This window comes from Camelus dromedarius, chromosome 5 (genome assembly GCF_036321535.1).
Source record: "Camelus dromedarius isolate mCamDro1 chromosome 5, mCamDro1.pat, whole genome shotgun sequence".
Taxonomy (NCBI): Eukaryota; Metazoa; Chordata; class Mammalia; order Artiodactyla; family Camelidae; genus Camelus; species Camelus dromedarius.
Window position 1 is genome coordinate 69,090,905 of NC_087440.1, and position 15,363 is coordinate 69,106,267.

General features: G+C 53.9%; 1 protein-coding gene across 5 annotated transcripts in view; it reads right to left on the minus strand.

Annotated features, from left to right (window-relative positions):
* MIDEAS (mitotic deacetylase associated SANT domain protein) overlaps positions 1-15,363 on the minus strand; it is a 65,493-nt gene that overhangs the window by 19,912 nt on the left and 30,218 nt on the right. For all 5 annotated transcript variants that reach the window (XM_064486103.1, XM_031454022.2, XM_064486101.1 and 2 more), the window contains exon 2: positions 528-2,209. In XM_064486103.1, the coding sequence (XP_064342173.1) occupies positions 528-1,973 (1,446 nt within the window). In that variant the 5' untranslated portion in view covers positions 1,974-2,209. The remainder of the gene's footprint in view (positions 1-527; positions 2,210-15,363) is intronic.

Sequence of the window (15,363 nt, forward strand, 5' to 3'; positions counted from 1 at the left end):
TTACTTGTGACCAAGTATAAGAAACTCCACGTACAACACAGGTGCTCAAATTCTGTTCATTCTTCTTCCCCATTTAGATTGTCTTTTTCTCTTAAATCAATTTTATTGCAGTATAATTTATATACAACAAAATGCACCAATTTTTAATTATCGTTCAATGCATTTTGACAAGTACAACCACCTGTGTAACCACTACCACATTCTTATCTGTGAAATCCACTGATCTGTAAACGGTTCCGCTTCTCCCTTCTCCCAATCCTGCAAATCCCAAATGAAGAAGCCAACCCACAGGAGGGTACTGCATTTTCCTGCCCACAACCCTGCATGTGTTTAAACCCCATCTTCCCTTCAGGTGTGAATACACCTACACAGAGATTCAGAACTCCCTGAAATGGATAGGTTCTTGCATTTCCTTTAGTGAAGTAAGAAGACCACCCTCGTGGACCTGGAGTCACTTGCTCTCCCCCAGCCCCAGACACGGCTCCCCCACCCTGTGCCAGGTCTGCCCCAGCCCACACCACTCTCACCTTTGTGTTCTGCAGTGAGGCCAGCTCCACGGCCTTCTGAGCCAGGGTCAGCAGGTTGGCCTCCTGGGACGCCCGGCGCCTCCGTCTCGTGCTCTGGATCACCCCACCCCGTAGCACCTGCCCACAGTCCCCCGTGCCCACTGCCCGCACGCCCTCCTCGTTGCCCATGGCAGGAGCCTCCCGCTCGCGACCGTTGGGTGCCAGTCTCTCCCCGTCAGACAGCAACTGTGACTCCCTCAACTCCAGCGGGAATCCCAGAGCTTCAGGATGAGGCTGCCCCAGGGGGCCAGGTGGTGGCTGCTGCGAGGGCCAGTGATGCAGGAACAAGTTGCTGGCAGGATCCTGCCCAGGCTGGGTGCCAGCCCCATCCAGGGCGGTGGAAGGCAGGACGCCCTCCTTAGAGAGGCGGCGGGAGCGGCGGGGGAAGGGGATCTGGGCCTGAGGTAGCACAGGCTGCGGGGCCGACTCCTGCAGGAGGGCCTTTCGCAGTTCTGGGTTCAGGTCAGGGTTGGGCGGGAAGGGGTAGGGTGCCATGCTGTGGTGAGCCAAGTGGGGCTGCCCCAGTGGCCCGGCCGGCTGCAGGCCAAAGTCCTGGGGCTGCTGAGAGGGTGGCTGCTGCATGGGGTAGAAGTTCTCAAAGAGCTGCATCTGGGGCAGGGTTGCCTGCTGCTGCTGCTGCTGCTGCTGCTTCTGCGGCGGGAAGGCAGCAACAGGGTTGGGGGGCGGCGGGCCCTGCCGGAAGACCTGCCGGTTCACCTGGTGGCCGAACGCCAGCTGGAAGGGCTGCAGGGGCAGCGTCTGGTTGGGGGCCTTCTTGGCCATGTGGAAAGAGTTCAGGGGTGCCTGGGGCCGCCCTACCTCCAGCTGCACCTTCTGTGGCATCACTGGCCGCACTGCGTTTCCATAGCGGTCCAGCTGCGGCCCCCCTCCTTTCTCCCTCTTCAGTGCCTCAGGGTGGTTATAGTAGGTAGAGACCCCCATGCCAGGATGAGGGCTCCCCTTGGGTCCACTGTAGAGGGGCAAGCTGTGGCGGTTCCACGTTGAGTGGGGTGGAGGCTGGCCAGGCTGCTGCTGCCAGCCGCTGTCACTGACCCCCCCACCCCCTCCACGCTCCGGGCCCCGCCCTGGAGCCATCACAGAGTTGGGCCACTTGACTGAGCCCACCTGCTGGGACAACATGGTTCGCTCAGACCCATACACCACAGAGTTCAGCAGGGCCAGGCTGTTGGGAGGGGGGAGTTCCACTGGCTGGGAGGCAGGGGCAGCCCCTGCCGGACCCTCGTGCCCAAAGTAAGGCTCCTCCTTCACTCTGGTGGACTGTGGAGGGGCCTGGGGCTGCTGTGGGGCTTGCAGGGGTTGGGGCTGCTCCTTGGGAGCTGGTTCCTGGTCCCCAAAGAGGCAACGCTTCCGCTTGTTCTGAGCCTTGGGCTGGGCCTGGAGGTTCATGGTGTGGCCAACGGGGCCCCGACAGTGAGACCTACTTCACCAGTTGCCCATCCCCTGGGGGACAGTCGTGCTGGAAGTCTGGCCCTAGTCCAGCAGCCAGTGGGGGCAGCAGAAATGCTGGATGGTGTGGTCAGACACAGGGAGAAAGAACAGCTGGCTCTTCCTTGCTCTTCAAAGAGAGGCTCTTGGGCTCCTCTACTCTTCCCAGTTCATGATGCTCCACGGGGCCCTGCAGCCTGCAGACAAGAATAGCAGCAGTGTCAGCTACAGCCTCCCAGGACGCCCCACATGTCAGCTCAAGTGCGAGGGGGGCCTCAAGGGCCCTGTGTTTCCACTGCCTCCCAGGAACAAGCCCAAGGTCACAGGGCAGCATTGGTGAGGCAGCAGCCAGGACCTTGGGGGAGCCACCAGAAGTAACCAGAACCAGCACCTCCCAGGGCGCCATGGGTCTCTCCTCTTGTCCCACCACCTTGCCCTCCTAGTTAGACTCCAGATCTATTGCATTTAGTTGTGTAACCTGCACACAGCACAAGGAAGCTGCCAAGGGGGCCAGTGGGGCTGAGATCCAGCCTAAGCCCCTAGGTGACAAAGGCCATATTGGATTCCCTTCTCCTCCTCAGCCCACTGGGCAGCCCGGCAGATCCTCTCACATCCGTTGAAGCTGTAGCCTCCCACCAGACCAAGTAGTTTTATTCAGCCAATGCCTCCTCTGATACTCCAGGCACATCTCAAACAGGCAGTAGAGAAAATAGGAATCATTCCCAACTGTGCAGCCCAAGGGTTGGGAGCCCCACCAGGCCCTTGCAGAGTCCTGGGCCCAAGGCTAGGCTCGGGTCTTTTGCACTGAGGCATGTAGGTGAGGCCCCTACATGAAAGATATGTGCAGTCCTAGCCCCACCCCTGGGAGGAGCTGCTGGGTGGAACCGTAGCTGCCAGAGTCTTCCCCAAACTAGCACAGAACCTGTTTTGCAACCCCCAGCTGCCTGGAGACGGGATCCAGCCTGGTAGCTAGTCAGCAGTCCCCACCCACCCTTCCCCACTGCCAAAGAGCTCCTGGCATCTGTAGCGAAGGAACTGTATAGTTATGATATTGAGGGGGTTCAGATTGCTAGAACTTAGGTCCAGAAGGTTATTCCGTGACATGCCGTGACTAAAGTGCTCATAATGTTCCCATATTTGTTTTCTGACAACAAAAACAGTTTGCTCTATTTATCCTGCTACAGAACAGACAGGATTGAGACCAGTATTTTATAATTTACATGTGTTTTTATTACTTACATGCAAGTTATAACTTACACGTATAACTTGCATGTGTTTTCAAAGACCTTTTTCTTTCTTCAGAGGTTTTTTGTTTGTTTGGGTATTTTTGTTTTGTTTTTCCCCCTTCTCGGAAGCTGGCAAATGTGGGAGCTACATGGCCCATCTCTTCCCCATGCTAAAATTCTGGTCCTGAGCCAGTCTATCTAGAAGGGGAGGGGAGGGGAGGAGGACTCAGGAAGCCCCTGCAAATAAATCTGCAGGACCAGGCTGACCTCAGACGTCAGAACCTAGACGCTCCGGTCTTCATTAGCAACCTGGGGAGTTTCCAGAAAACCAGGCGAGAGCAGAGGAGGGCTGGGGCTGGGCATACTGGGCAGGCTCTAGTATGAAGCCCTGGCTATACCCGGCGATGCCCCTGGCCCCAGAGAGGCCGCCGCGCTATCGCTCCTCCGCAGGCTTCCGCAGCTCCCCAGCCCTTCCCCTCCCGGAGCGGCCGTGACTCACTCCGGCCCCCTGCCGCCTTTCACTTTCACCCAGCACCCAGAAGGGGAGGAACTTCCTCCTCCATTTCCTTCCTCAGCTCCCGGCCCTGCTGTGAGTGAGAGCGACTCTCCGGGCTCGCACCCCCTTTGTCTCGCCTATGGAAGCTGGGGGTGGGGGAGACTAGGAGAGCATCCGAGTCACCCAGGCTCCCGCCCAAGGGGAGGACTTGGACAAGCAGAGAGTGCCGAGGCCACAGAAACCACCTTCTGAACAAACCCCTTTCTCTTGCTTTTGAACTCTCATTCTCTGACAGCCAACCCAAAGCCAGCACCTAGACTGAAAACAACCCTGGGCGCCACCGTGAAGCTGCCGGGTGGGACTGTCCTGGCTACCGGAGTCTGGCTCTGCCTCTCCAATCAGCATGAACCAACTACAAGTACGTGTGTGTCTGCAGAGGAAGGAAGAACATGCTGGCTCGAGGGGAGGGGAGGGGAGGGGAGGGGGCCGAGGGAGAGTTGGCAGGTCCATGTGCCTCGGAAGCAGGGAGCCTCCCCTCCCCCCAACAGTACACAGACATCCCCCATCACAGCGCTGTCGCCTTTTGAGCTTGGGGGCTTTGAGGAAGGGAAGGCCCACGTAGCAGATGGGCCTGGCGCATGTGTGAGTGTGTGCCCAATGGAGGGTACCAAGGCACAGGGATGGCCAGCTCAGCCCTAGTGGAGAGCGGTTCCCCACATTGGGTTGGAGAGATGGAGGTGGAGTCTGTGAAAGAGGATCCAAGGCGGGGCTGCTCCTGCCCTAGTCCCAGACTGGCTCACCTGCCACTGTTTGGTCAGGCCAAGAAAGGCTGGACTCTGCTGGTCTACCTCCCACCTGCCACCCTGCACATCAAGGAGGGCCTTTCCTCAGGACACCACAGTAGGCTTCCAAGCTGGACCAGGGACTTGCTTAGAAGAAATCAAATGGGTCAATTCTGAGGAGGCTGAATTGCTCCAGAAGCTTCTCGAGAGGCCTCCCTTTCACCCCCATCGGAAGGCTAACAGTGCTAAGAGCACAGACAGCCAGATCCGGGACCCTCAGAGAAGAAAGGTCAGTTATCTGAGGGGATGGAGAAAACAGGGGACCCCGGAGGGAGGCGGGGAAGGGACACACCAAGGCAGCAGGACACAGAGGAGCAGTAGTAGTAGAAGCAGCAGCAGCAGCCAGTAATAATAATAATAATAATAATAATAATAATAATAATAATAATAATAATAATAATAATGCTGCACCTGTGCCAGGCAGGTCCTCAATGCTTCGCACATGTTTAATTCCTACAACAGCTTTATAAGACAGCATGAAACTGAAGCATAAAGCATTTTTATTTTAACCTCCACTTTATAGGTGAGCTAGACAGGCTCAGAGGGGTTAAGTGACCTGCCAGTGGTCACATGGTAATTATGTTGCAGAGCCAGGAATTGAACTTAGGTCTGCCTGACTCAAAGACCAAGCTCTTATTCCTTATCCCTAAGACATGCCACTAAGACACCAGGGCCCTCTCTGCACACCTTCCTTCCACAACACGCTCTCAATGGTCTCAGAGCAAGGATTTTCTGCACACGGATATCCCTCCTCACTGGCACTGGGAAGCCCCTGACCCTTACCTGAACTGTTGACAGGTAAACCTCTCCTGTTCTGCTCCAGTTCATCTGAGACCCTCAGTCCGACAGGAAGGGAGGGGAGGAAGGAGCTTTCCCACAGAGGCATCAGCAGGTGTGGGAGCTCCACAAGGAAGCCTGAGACTGCACTGGCTGCTTCAGCCTTGCTCTCCAAGCCTGGACCCTCCAGCCCCTGCAAGCCCACCCCTGCCTCAATTCTGGTGGCTGTTGGTGGGGCTTCCAGCCCTCATGCCCCAAGCATACCTCACAGCCTGCAACTCTGGCCAGGACTGAACCACTTCCTCCCAGTTTTTCTGCCCCAGCCCTCCTCCTCTGTCCCTCACGTGGAAGTCAACCTGGCCTTCCTCACAATGAGGAAGAGGAAGGAAGCCATCCTTTCTGAAGGCTGCCGACCGATGGGCCAACTCCGTGAGGTTGCGGGGAAGAGGGTGTAATGAGGAACTCCTGCAGGCAGCTCACCCTTGGGACCAGCTGCAGGGCCTAACAACGGATGCAGAAACACTGCAAAAGGAAACCCACAGACATCATGGGGCCCCAGACACTTACACCCACTCTGTCAGTCTGTTTGACTGTCTATCTGGGCTCTACTCACCCTTCCCTTCCTCCAGGAGCCTCGCTGCTGCACACCACAGACAGCCCTGGGCAGAAGACATGGCAAGAATCTAATCTCAATGGCTGGGGACCTATGGGGCTTTCAGAAGCATCTATGGTGAGAAGCACCTTCTCTACAGATGAAAGCAATGTGCACTAAGAAAAGAAAACAGTGCTGAGCCCACACATGTGTTTTGCACACAAATGAGAGAAGGTGCTGAAAAGGCTGTTGGGTGTTCTATGCTGGTGGTGACACCATGCCCTCCAAGGACGCAACTGAACACACACTGCTCCCCATGTGCCATCAGCAACCCAGCTACATGCCCAACATTGGCTGGGAGAGTCCTGTGAGCCCTCAGCACAGGGCAATGGGCCAAGTCATGACCATTGAGGGGACTAGGGCCACTCACAAGCTTGGGGCATTCAGCACTATCATCCAAGAGACAAAACTATTCTGAGTCAAGGTTACATAGGAAAGGGGTGCCCAGCTTGGTCCCAGTGGCCCCAGGGGCTCATCTCTGACCTGGAGTTGAAAGACAACTAAAGGACCCCCCTGACCCCAGGAGGCTAACACTCCCAAGCTCCTGCTCTTACCTGTGCCACCCCTGGCCCTACAAACTCAGCACTAGGAAGAGGAGGTCACAGCTCAAAGGCCAAACAGACCAAAATGTGGCATCCAACAAGGCCCCAAATCTCTAGGCCAGCCAGTTCCCTGAGCACCAAAGAGGCTATCTTAGGACCAAGTCTAAACTTCCTATCTGGCCCACAAGTCCCTGCATACTTGGGCTCCTGCTACTTCTCTCAACATTCCATGCTGGAGCCATCATTCAGGGCTGTTCCTGCTTTGTTTCCAGGTCTTTGACCAGGCAGTTCCTCTGCCTCGTACACCTTCCCGCCCCTTTCACCTGACCAAGTCCTACTCATCCTTCAGGTCTCAGACACTGCTTCCTCCAGGAAGTCTTTCCTCACCCCAAGGCTGAGCCAGGAACAACACTCTGAGTTCATAATACTTCTAAACCGCATGACTGTGCTCAGCATACTGAATTCTAGGTACCTATCTCTTAGTCTCCAGCAGACAGCACTCCAGTGGGGCAGAGTTTGCTGATCCCTGTACCTTGGCACTTGGCTTGTACCTGTGCCTGAGGTGAGTCAGAGCCAAGCCTGGGCAGAGGCACTACTCATAGCCGATGTATCCACCCTGGGCTCCTGCCTGGCCCTGACTTCCGGTCTTTCTTCCAATGCATATCAAAGCTCCCCATGATGCAGAATGAAGCAAAAGGCCCAGCCCCCTTACCCAACCCCAGCCTACCCCATCAGTGGCCACAGGATCCATCCAACTAAGCTGAACACAAATCCTTCTCCAACTGCGGGCCCATAAGCCACTTGCCCCTTGACTGTCACTCGCTGCCCCCACACTACATGCAGGACAACTGGGAAAGTGCCAGTCCCACTATTGCCTCTGCTCCATTTTTTTCCCCTCAAGGCTTCCCACCCCTGCCTAGACCATGGCCAGGGACATGAGCCTGTGGATCTGTTCACCTCGTGCCGAGACATGGCTGGGATGGACCTCAAAACACCAAGGTGTCTATCTAGGATGCCAGGGGGCAGTGGTAAGGGGCCCTCCTTAGAGGAGCCCAGCATGGCCCAGCTGGCCTTCCAGTCCAGGCTCATATCCTGAAAAGCTCTCTCTCAGATACTCGGGGACTGTGCAAGTGGCCTGTAACTGCCATCTTGGACCAGCTAAAGGTGCCCAGGCCCTAGACAGACTTTCCCTCTGGGCACAGTGCAACCATCTGCAATGCTGTGTGCCCTCCTCTAACTGGGAGTTCACACCCAGGCTGAAGGGCCCCATTTCTTCAAGCCTCTGGACACACATGTCTCGTTCTCAAGGGGTACATAAAACTAATAAGGAAGGAGACGCCAGCCACAGAGATGAGGGCCTGCCTCCCACAAGTGTCAGTTCCCCTGGGGGTGTGAGAAAGCAGGCCCTGTGATGTGCCTATGCCGAGTCCAGAGGGAGTCCCCGGATTATCACTTCTCCCGACTGAACTTCAGCTCTGAAAGGCAGCGGCCAGGCTGATAGGCCAGGGAGTCATGAGTCCCAGGGGTCTCAGCCACCAAGTTGACCGGGCTCAGCCAGGGTTTGAGCTGGCTGCAGTTCGAGCTTTGACCGTAAAAAAGGCAACACTAAGATGTTTCTAAAAGGATACTTGTGAGAGGGAAATCCTTTGCCTTATGAGGCACTCCCAGGGCTTCCTTCAGACGTTGACCTCTATCATCCCCTCCCCCAATGCCCCACAGACAAGCCCAGGATGTCCATGTAAGCCAGGAGAACCGGGTCCGTTTTACTGGAGGGAAGCTGCAGCAGATAGGAAACATCGAGTCCCAGGCAGGGCCAGGAAAGGATAGAGCCTCCAGGCCCAGCTTTCACCCACACTTGGGGGGCTAGCTGCCTCCCTCCTAGGCAAGGGCCACAGAGGATTACAGGCAGCCCAGGAAACCCCTTCCACAGGACTCAGGACTCCCAGGGTGAAGTGGAAGCTGGCAGGCCTGGGCTCTCCCCAGAAGAGATGGAGCAAGTGTCCCTGCAGCCAGCCCTGGAGCAGATCTCACAACCCTCTCATACCCTACAGGGCTCATGCCACCAGAGTCTGCTCCAGCTCCCCTTCCCCTTCTGGAAGGGCCCGGCTCACCAGCAGGTCTAGAGCAGGGATCTCTGGAGTCTGCCTGAGCCCCAGTGCCAGACTCTGCCCTAGACCAACATACAGAGAAGGCCACTCACAGGGACCCACCTTAACATGGCCTTGCCCTGCCTACACCCCTGCCCCCCATACACACACCCTCTGTAGCCCTGCAGATCAGCCCATTGCCCCTTCATCCACTCAATAAACATCTGCTCAGCACTGGCTGTAAGCCAGGCTCTGGGGAGACACAGGAGACAAGGTACAGTCCCTGCCCACATAGAGCTCCCAGCCCAGTGGGGGAGAAAAACAGAAACACACATTGATTATAATGCAAGGTGGCCTATCCTGGGTCTAGAAATACACACAGGGAACAGGTGACCCTGGGAAGAGTTCCCTGACTTTGAGTCTTTGTTGGAGCTATTCCCTCTGCCTGGAAGGAAGTCCTGCCTCCTCCACTCTGACAACCTGCCTCCTATCAAGTCCTATCTCCTCCAGGCAGACCTCCAGCACATACTGTTCTCACCCTTTCTGAATCTTCAAGCTTTTACTCAGTGTTAACCACTATCCCATAATGCTTCTTTAATTTTCCTTTCTGTTTCTGCACCAAGGCTGGAAGAAGCAGGGCCTGGAGGTAGTGTGGCCCAGTGGAGAGGGCAGTAAACTGGCTATCAGATACCTATGTGTCTAGTCCAGGAGTCACCACTCACTAGTTTCTACCTTTGAGGAATTTAGGTGCCGAGGGAGGGGCAGGGGGGACAAGGCCTGAGTCCAGGCATCACCTTTGTAATGAGCAACTGCCACATGAAATAATACCCACCAGCACTGCCCACGTGTCCAATGTGTGTGAGGACTACTTACTAGCATAACCACTTACTCCTATCTGAGAAACGAGGAAAGGTTGGCTTTGAAAAGTAACTTGTTCCAGATCACAGCCTGAGGTCACCAGTGAGAAGCCAGGCTTCAAATCCAAGCTGGCTGACTCCAAACCAGGTCTCCATCACACCCTGCTGCCTATCTATGTTGAGCAGTGCTTCTCAAACCACCCTTGAGAGATTGGTCCATGGGTCTGGTAACAGGGGGCAGGACCAAGGTGGGAAATCTGCAGTGCTTCATAAGCAGCCAGGAGGTGCCTGGGTGCTAGAAGAGGGGAAAGGCTAGAGGGTCATGGCCTGACACAGTGCAGTTTCCAAGGATCCACTGCTCCTCACTCCCCAGGTAGCTGCCTGCCAGGGTGCTGTGCCCTGCCCAGGAGGCACGAGGGGTCCTGGGTGGGCCTTGCTCTCAGCTAGTCCTAGGGCTGACCGTGGCTCTTACAGTGCCTGAGGCCCAACTGAGTACTTGTGTTTACTGAGCGCTTACTATTTTGCCAGGCACTGTGCTGAGTGTGTTGCAGGCAATATCTCATTTAATCCTCACTCTTCTTTGTCTCATTTTACAGGTTTAGAATGCTATACTCAAAAGTATCTATTTAAGGGTAGGGAAGGGTATAGCTCAGGGCGAGAGTGTGTGCTAGCATGCATAAGATCCTGGGTTCAATTCCCAATACCTCCATTAAAAAAAACCTAAACTATTACTAAATAAATAAATAGACCTAATTACCCCCCCCAAAAAAAACTTTAAAAAAAATTATCTATTTAACACAAAAGAAGACAGTGATGGAGTAACAGAGAAACAGAAATGACATTAGACGGATAGAAGTCAAATAGCAAAATGTAGACAGAAATCTGATCTTATCAATAATTACTTTAAATGTAAATAGATTAAATACCCCAATTTAAAGGCAGAGGTTGGGAAAATGGGTTAAAAAAAAAAAACATGACCCACTGTTTACAAGAGACACACAATTTAGATTCAGAAACACAAACAGGTTGAAAGTAAAAGGATGGAAAAAGATATACACCATACAAAGAGTAACCAAAAGAGAGCTAGAAAGGCTATGCTAATACTAGATAAAACAGACTTTAGGACAAAAATTCCTATTATAGACAAAGAAGGATATTTTTAATGATAAAAGTGTCTATACATCAAATGGATATTATAATTGTAAATATATATGCACCTAATGACAGAGCCCCCAAAGTACAACTGTCAGAACTGAAAAGAGAAATAGACAATTCAACAATAATAGTTGAAGACGTCAATACTACACTTTCAATAATGTGTAGAACAACTTAACAGAAGATCAACAAGGAAATAGAAGACTTAAAAACTACAAAGCAAATAGACCTAACAGATAACTATGTGACATCCCACCCAATCACAGCAGAATACACATTCTTCTCAAGGGCACACAGAATATTCTCCAGGATAATCATAAATTAGGTCATAAAATAAGTCTCAATAAATTTAAAAGGGTTGAAATCATACAAAGTATGTTCTCCAATCAAAATGAGATAAAAACAGAAATCAAAAATAGAAGGAAATTTGGGGAATACACAGGAAGTGAAGGTTAGAAGTAACTTGTCACGTTCTCACAGCTCAGAAGGGCCACTCCCTACTTACTCAGACCATGTTCTCCACACCTTCTGCACAGCCCAAGGAAGCCACAGAACTCAGACTTCTGCAAATGCCTGGGGAGCCCCTCTCCCAGCTCCCATACCAGACACACACTGAACCTGACCCCAAGCTTGATCCCAGAATCAAAACAGCTGGGGGAGAGAGAGGGCCCTTTAGGGCTGTAACAGCTTGCTATGCAGCCCAGCTTCTTCCTGGGAAAATGGCCACAAGCAAATATTTTCACTCCCCCAGGCAGTCTACAGAATATCCAAAAGGGGGATCCTTCCCAAAAGAAGGACTTCCCAACTAGGCACCTTATTGTCCCCATTCTACAGAGGGAAAACGAGGCTCTGTTATTAAGATGACAGAAGCAAGATTCAAATCCTTGTTGCCTGCTGTTAAAGTTCCTAGTCTTTCCATCATCCTTCCAGAAAAATCCCAAATCCACACTTCTGGTGGGCATTCAGAAGGAACGCTACACATGAGAACCCCACAAAGCCAGCTGTGGACCCTCCCCTTTCTCATGCTCCCTCCCAGAATGGCTGCTTTTCCTGGGGCCATTTCCAAGTACAGCATAGCATAACACTCCCCCCAAAACAATCCCAGCCTCGGTCTGCCAGAAACTCAAGATGCTCTCCTCAAGATCAGGAGCATCTATCTGTAAGACCCTCTGGAAGCTAGGAGAGCCCAGAAGGTTTTGAGGTGGTGGTACTGCAGAGGTGAGTTGGGAGCTGCAGAGTAAGCAGGGTCTTCTTCTGGAACAAGAATCTCCAAACCACAAGGAGAAAGGTGGCTGGTGCCTCTCTTCAGAGCCAACCAGCCAAGCAGAGCCCAGCTGGGGAAGCTGAACAGATTCCAAATATCAAGGGATGTTGGAGTTCACTCAGCCTAATTCCTTGTTCCACAAAGCAGCCCAGAGGAGAGAAACCTCCCTGCAGATACACAGGCAGGAGCAAGGTGTGGCTCAGAATTGAGGACTCCAATAACAGTGCTTCGGGCCTCCATTTAGGAGGCCTTTTGGCAAGACACTGGGCAGGGCTTGAAGCCAAGGTGAAACTCCAACATCACAAAAATAAGGCTTCTGCCTCACCATTATGACCACCTCTGACATTTCTTGAGGGCGCCACTAAGTGCCAAGCATGGTGCTGAGCACTCTACACACATGATCCTGTTTAGTCCTCACAAGATAGGAATTATTACACTCCCTTTTCTCAGCGAGGCACCTGAAGATCCAAGATCACAGGAGTACAGACAGAATGCCAGGACTGGAACCCAGAGCCCTTTCTGCAGGGCTTCAGGCTCAGCCTCCTGCTTGGGGGCCACACCAGGCTATTTGGAACAGATGGCAGCAGCCTCTGGGCTGTTCACATCTTCTCCCTGGAGAGCAGCTTCAGCTGGCCTGGAATCCACTGTCATGTCCTGGAAGTGTGGCTGGTCAGGAAAGGTGAGTGAGAGAGGCCTGGGAGGTGAGCAGCTTTGAAGATGAGGGCACTACTAGTGATTGTCACCACTAGGCCAACCTGTGAAGGCTCAACATCTTCAGTTCAAGAGGAAGCCACATCCCTCCCACGCTCTCCAACCCCACACCCACAGTTGGCCAACAGCTCTTTAAAAATAAATTCTTGACTTGCCCCAAATCTTCACAGCCCAAGCTCTGCCCCTTCCTCTGGCACCCTGAAGTCTGTGTCAAGTCAGTCCATGCTTGGGTTCCTACTAGTGCCAATGGCCCCCACCCAGGGCACTGAGCATCAGCTCTAACCACAGCAACCCACCTCTCTGAATGGGGCTCTCAAGAATTCAAATCCCAAAATAACATTTGTTCACTGTACATCCTGAATAAGAGAGACAGATAGTGCCCAGCCACCCCAAAGATCATTGGTCCAAATCTCTATTTCATGGCTAACGGAACTGAAGCCCTGAGAGGTAAAATGACTTGCCCAAGAACACACGGCTGATTACTCGGGTAGAGCTGTGGTCAGGGCCTCCCGGGGAATGTTGTCACACTCAGCACACCCTCAGACCTGGCACTGCCTCATCTCCTCAGTAGGGAGGTGGCACGAGCTGGGGGATGGAGTAGGGGGATGTCTAGTGTGTGATGTCTTCATCAGCTCGGCCTCTCCTGCCTGGCCAGCTGCAGAAAGAGCCAAGATCTACCTGATGGCCTGAGGGAAGGGGAGGAGTTCTGGGGGGGGGGGGGAGGGGGTTGCAGAATCCTGCTGGTTTGGAGGAAAAGAATAGGGATGATATGGCTCCCCAATACCTGTCGGTGACCAAAAGCACAAAAACTTGCTGCCAGCGGGGGCGGTGGGGGGGATCTCAACATGGCTGCCTGGGGCCTCTTAGATGAATGACAGCGTGGGCACAGAGAGCTGAGCCGCCTGCCCCACTTGCCCAGCCATCCAGTCAGTGTCATGGCCTTTCTCAGGCCCCGGTCAAGATCCAGGGCCTCTGCCAAATGCTCACACATTCCTTGCATTTCTCCAGACTCTCAGCAGCTGCTGCAGGCCATTTTCTCCTGTGTTGATTTATTCTTTATTGTTCCTGAAATACACCCAGAGGCCTTTGGCACCGGGCACCAGCAGAGCATCCAGCCCAAGCCCCAAGTACACACCAGCCAGGCTCTCTGGGACCTATGCCAAGCCAGCTGGAGTGATGGGCCCTGGGGTCAGACCCAGCAGCCAGGAAGCCCAAGATCCCACCCATCTCCAGCCTGTGGTCCCAAAGCCATTCTCAGGACTACAGAGGCTGGGATACTTGGGGAGAAGGAGACACTTGGGAGGTCTCTGGAAGGCCGAATCTGAGCCCTTCAATTCCTCCCATGCATGAGTGACACCCCCAGCCTACCCCTCCCCCGCAACACAGACACACACAGCTGACCCCTACATGCCTGTCATCCTCCACAGCAGGGCCTTGTGGCTCAGGCTGGGCTTCTGGCTGCCCTGTGAAGTGTTTGGAGTGGGAGGCCTCAGGGGGGTCTTCCCCACCCTTCCCAGCCCAAAATATCTCCCCTATCAGCCAGTCTAATGGTGCCTGAATTCCTACCATCAACACTTCATTCCAAGGGTCAAAGTACTGTCCCCTGTGTACATGAAAATAGCACAGAGTGTGGGGACTGTGTGGTAAAAAGATGGCTTTAGGGTCAAACAGAATGTGTCCTGGCTTTGCCAATCACCTGCCTCTCTGTGTTCCTCAGTTTCCCTACTGGTAAATGAGCACAATATCTTCATCTCATAGTTGTGGTGGGATGAAACAAGGTATATATATGTATGAAAGATGAAGTGCCTGGCACAAGGTACAGGCTCAACAAGTGTGGTTTCATTTCCCCCTTGCTGGGCAGGGGTAGCATCATTTTTAGTCTCCAACACCTGGAGGGGAAGGAAATGGTCTGATTCCTCCAGCTCCACAGCCAGCTGAGAGCTGGGCTGGCCAGGCAGGAACAGGACAAGGAGATCAGGAGTCCCGCAACAGGGTCGGGCTCTGCAGGCACGCAGGGCATCTGGCCTACAGCCCCAGGAGGAGCATGCTCAGCACAGGCCTCCCCTGGGCTTGGCTGAGCCAGCAGGGCCTGCAAGGACATGGTGGGACAAGAGTCCCCAGACAGAAACTGGCAGGGCTTCCGAGCCCACAATGGAGCCTCCACCCTCCTGGGCTCAGTCTAAGCAATAAAAGGGAAGGTGCTGGGGAGAGGGCGGCCACAGAAGGCCTGAGCAGGGAAGCCAGAGGCACCGGGGCCTGCAGGGAGCAAGTAAGCCTGCCCCGAGGCCACCACAGTGAGTGTCCCACAAGTGGAAGCGCCCGCCTGGTTATTTTTGGCAACTCTTCTGCCCAAAGCCAGCAAGGAGAGGCAGCTGCTAGCAACATGGAAGGGCTGTTAACGCTCAAGTGTGCAAGCACCCTGCAGGGACAAAAAGAGAGCCCCAGAGGCCACCACACAGAAGGCCTCTGCCCGCCTTCCTCTCCCGACTGTCCCTGTAAGGTCCAAGCTGTGCGCAGCCCAGCCCACAGCGCGCGGGCACTTCTGCTTTCACTCAGATCCAGCCTCCCAACCGCAAAGCTCTCACACACACAAACAGACAAATAAATAACTATGGAGCCAGCTGAAGACAGAGCCACACCCAGGAGCCGAGACAGTATTCCTCTGGGCTCTTCCTGCACTGAAGGAGCCTGCCCCGTTTCCCGGCTGGGAGGGGCAGGGGCCAGGGGCAGGACATAGGAGCA